The sequence below is a fragment of the Silene latifolia genome, chromosome 8 (genome assembly GCF_048544455.1).
Source record: "Silene latifolia isolate original U9 population chromosome 8, ASM4854445v1, whole genome shotgun sequence".
Taxonomy (NCBI): Eukaryota; Viridiplantae; Streptophyta; class Magnoliopsida; order Caryophyllales; family Caryophyllaceae; genus Silene; species Silene latifolia.
This window is the reverse complement of record NC_133533.1, coordinates 66,532,337-66,537,188: the sequence shown is the minus strand read 5'-3', so window position 1 is coordinate 66,537,188 and position 4,852 is coordinate 66,532,337. Positions and strand designations below refer to the sequence as shown.

General features: G+C 41.3%; 1 protein-coding gene across 1 annotated transcript; it reads left to right on the top strand.

Annotated features, from left to right (window-relative positions):
- Positions 1-408: 408 nt before the first annotated feature.
- LOC141595300 (uncharacterized) lies at positions 409-1,164 on the top strand. Its single transcript, XM_074415266.1, has 3 exons — positions 409-730; positions 803-885; positions 1,009-1,164. Exons 1-3 carry the CDS (start codon positions 409-411, stop codon positions 1,162-1,164), a joined length of 561 nt encoding a protein of 186 aa, XP_074271367.1.
- The last annotated feature ends 3,688 nt before the right edge of the window (positions 1,165-4,852 follow it).

Below are 4,852 nucleotides of genomic sequence, written 5' to 3'. Positions count from 1 at the left end.
AGGAAAGAAGTGGCCTACCTATTGAAATCTGGATACCTAAAGGACCTGATCAGAACAAAGGGAAGAAATGGAGATCAGAGCAAGGAGAACCAGGAGCAAAACCAGGACCGCAACCTTCCTCAACCACCCCCAATTTATGAAGTAAAATTCATATCTAGTGGATCGGAAATTTGTGGCCTGACCAGTTCTGCAGCAAAGAAGATAGCCAGGACGCCAAGGACCACATCACCCTGCAAACCAGATCATGTCCCATGAATTAGTTTCAGTGATTGTGACCTGGTAGGGATTACTAACGTTCATCATGATGGCCTGGTAATTTCAATGTAGATTGGAACTGCTACAGTGAGGAGGATCCTGGTAGATGGAGGAATCTCAGTGAACCTGATCATGCTTGATGTACTGAAAGCCATGAATATTGGTGAAGAACAAATCACCAAGAAGTCCAGTGTTTTGGTAGGGTTCAGTGGAGAAACCAGAAGCACATTGGGAGAAATCCATCTCCCTACTTATGTTGAAGGTGTCTCATCCTATAAGAAATTTGGAGTCTTAGATTGCTTGTCATCCTACAATGCAATCTTGGGAAGGCCATGGATCCATAATGTCAAGGCCATACCATCAACCTATCATCAGTGCATCAAGGTACTAGCAGACTGGGGCATAGCAACAATCAAAGAAGAACACAAGGCAACCCAAGAATGTTATACAGTGGCCTTAAAACCTTCCAAGGCAGGTAAGTCCCTTGCATAGCAACTACCGTACCCTGTCAGGAGCACTTATGTGGAACCATCCAGGATGGAAACAGATCAGGTAATTCTAGACCTTGAGTATCCTGATAGGTATGTCTTAGTCGGGTCTGATGCCCCAGATTGTGTCAGGCTAGAGCTGGTAAAGTTTCTTAAGAATAAATCATCTTGGTTTGCTTGGTCTCATTTTGATATGACTGGAACTAGTGCTGATGTAATTACACATAAACTTAACATTGATCAATCTTTTAAGCCTTTGCAACAGAAAAGACGAATATTTGTGCCTGAAAGAAATCCTATAATTAATGAGGAAGTGGAGAAACTTCTGGATATGGGTATGATCAGGGAAGTAATGTACTCTGAATGGTTAGCTAACATGGTTGTTGTGCAGAAAAGAATGGTAAATGCAGAGTTTGCGTAGATTACACTGACCTGAATAAAGCCTGCCCTAAGGATCTGTTTCCCCTGCCACATATTAATGCCATGGTAGATGCCACGGCAGGGCACAAGATGCTGACATTCATGGATGTTTCCAGTGGATTCAATCAAATAAAGATGCACCCTGCTGACCAGGAGAGTACTGCATTCATTACAGACCGGGGCATATACTGTTACAAAGCCATGCCATTTGGCCTAAAGAATGCAGGGGCAACGTACCAGCGCGTAGTCAAAATGATGTTCAAGGATCAATTAGGTGATATCATAGAAGTCTATATAGACGACATAGTAGTAAAATCTAAAAATGCAGAAGATCATATGAAGCACTTGGAAATAGCATTTCAAATATTGGAGAAATACAACATGAAACTCAACCCTGCAAAGTGTCATTTTGGAGTCTCTGCGGGTAAGTTCCTTAGATACATGGTGACAAAAAGAGGAATAGAAGCCAGCCCTGAACAGATAAAAGTCATCCTGGAACTTCAGTCACCCAAGTCTGTCAAGGACATTCAGAAATTGACAGGCCGGGTAGCTGCCCTGAACCGGTTCATATCAAGATCCTCTGAAAGGTGCAAAACATTTTACAACTTGCTCAGAAAAAAAAAAAACAATTCCATTGGACACCTGAGCACGAAGCAGCCTTTCAGGACTTAAAGTTATACCTGTCTTCTCCACCTTCACTGGCTAAACCAGAAAAGGAAGAACCCCTGTCAGTATATCTATCTGTCACTAGCACATCAATAAATGCAGTCCTGGTAAAGGAACAAGAAGGCCAGTAACATCCTGTCTATACGTTTTAGATTTAATTATGTCATGTACTAAGCTACGTCCTTATTTCGAGTGTCGCCCTATCATAGTCTGGACCAACCTACCCATAAAATCTATCCTGCGCAAGCCTGAATTGTCAGGTAGGATGGCTAAGTGGTCAGTCCAGCTCATTATATATGATATTACCTTTGAACCCGGGACAACGATTAAATCGCAGGCTTAGCAATCTTTGTGGCTGATTTCAGCCCTAACCTAGAATCTGACCTGAAAAAAGAAGTTAACCAATTAGAAAATAAAACCCTAGACCAAGAGTGGACTTTGTTCATAGATGGAGCATCTAATGCTAGGGGGACAGGGTTAGGACTAGTATAAAATCGCCAGAGGGGGACATGATAGCCCAGGCTATATGCTGTGAGTTCAAAGCTACCAATAATAAAGCAAAATATGAAGCCCTGACAGTAGGCCTAACGGTATGTCTAGACCTTGGTGTCCAAAACTTAAAGGTAAAAAACAAATTCGCTTTTAATTGCTAATCAAATAAAGGGAACTTATACGGCAAAGGATGCAAAAATGATTTCATATTTAGAATATGCAAAAAACCTTACCGCTAAGTTTGCTTTATTTGACATAGATCAAATACCAAGAGACCTGAATACCCAGGCTGATGCTTTGGCTAACCTAGGTTCAAATTTTACGCCCGCAGTTTTTGATAAAATACCGATTGTTCATTTACTAGAGCCAGCTATCAGTAAAACTGAACAAGTCAACCATGTCAATCAAGGTAATAATTCTTGGACCAAACCTTATTATGATTGGTTCCTCCAAGGAATATTACCTCAAGGCAGGCATGAAGCGAGGGCTTTAAGAATCATAGCTTCAATATATTCAATTATCAATAACACTTTATTTAAGAGATCGCAGGCTGGACCATATTTGAGATTCTTATAGCCAAATGAAGCTAAGCAAGTACTCCAAGAAATACAGGATGGACATTGTGGCAACCATAAGGGAGGAAAGAGCCTAGCAAGTAAATAACTCAGGACAGGCTACTATTGGCCAACACTGACGGCTGATTGATTGGAATATTGTTCAAAATGTGAAGCATGTCAAGTGCATGAACCAATAATACACCAGCCATCTGAACTACTTCACTCAATCTCTGCACCCTTGCCGTTCATGAAGTGGGACATGGATATTGTAGGGAAGCTGCCTGTAGCTCCGGGACAGAAAGTATTCATGTTAGCCATGACTGACTACTTATCCAAATGGATCGAGGCTGATTCTTTCAAGCAGGTAACTAAAAAGGAAGTGATATCTTTTATCAGGACAAATATAATTTGCAGATATGGAGTCCCATCAGAGATAGTATGTGATAACGGCACCCAGTTTGTGGGGAGAAAGACTAAAACATTTTGCCAAGAGTGGAACATCAACCTGGTTACATCCACTCCTGGATATCCAAAAGCTAATGGCCAGGCTGAATCAAGTAACAAGGTAGTCATAAGCTGCTTAAAGAAAAAACTGAAGAGAAGATGAGACAGATGGGCTGAAGAACTTCCATTAGTACTATGGGCAGACAGGACAACTACAAAGACATCAACAGGCCAAACACCCTATTCTTTGGTGTATGGCTGTGAAGTTGTCATCCCTGCAGAAGTTCGGGTGCCAACATCAAGATATAGCCTGAACAATGTTGAAGCAAACAGCAGCCTGATGCAAGACAACCTGGTCCTGGCAGAAGAACTAAGAGATGCTGCCAAAATCAGGATGGCATCATATCAACAAGCGGTGGCTAGAACTTACAATGAAAATGTCCGGATTAGAGTTTTCAAGAAAGGAGACCTTGTCTTACGAAATGTTTTCCCAAATAAGAAAGAAAAATTAGCATGCAAGCTAGCCCCTACGTGGTAAGGCCCCTATTTAATTGATTCAATTATCGGACAAGGAGCATACAGGCTCCAAACATTAGAAGGAGAAATGATGTGTCTCATATGTTCTATGTGCAATCCATGTCTATATATGAAACTAACCCAATCTCTCTTATTTTTCTTGAATCTTGAACAATTATACATGATAAATGATTATATGCATAAATATTCAGGATTGAGGGCTACTCTACTTTACATTAGACTTCTTATTTATGTACTTTTTAAATTTTTTGCACCCCGTTGTGCCTCACGAAGTTTGTAATCATCACCGGATACGGTGAATAGCAGGACCAATCAGGCATGAAATCATTATCTGACCTGACTATTTGCTGCACACATCTACAACCGGCTGGACGCAGCAAGACGGTGCAAGGGTGTTTTATCCCGACCATCAGTCTAAATGCCCTCTCGACAGGCCGAATACCAAGCCCTCTAGTCAGGCAGGGGACATAAGCCCTCCTGACAGGCCGGTTTTCCCAACCCTTCAACTGCTATGGTATAAACTATATATGGTTGAATGGCTTACGTTGGCTTTAATCGCAAGACAGGAGCAAATACTGAAAAAACAGGTTAACAAGTTTAGAAATTTAACAGGTTAACAGGTTTGAAGAAATAAAGTTTGCAGGTTTGAGGAAATTCTGAACAAAGGAAAATCAAAAATAGGAAACAACAACGCATCAAGAAATAAATAAAGTGAGCCAAGAAAGGCCGCTACCATCATATTTATAAAAAGCCCTTACCCCTAGGGCAAAGACAACAAAATAATTGTCAAGGTCAGGGATAACCTCCCTGACTAGTCAAGCAGGAAAAAAAAATTAAAATTGTCTTTCCAGGGACATCCCCTCTGGATGGGCCAATACCATCAAGAAAAATATAAAATTACTGCTCTCCCTGGAGGCAGCATCAGCACTACCATCTTTGGCCTAATCACCACCAGCATCCTGCTCCTCATCAGCATTAACATCTTGCTCCCCT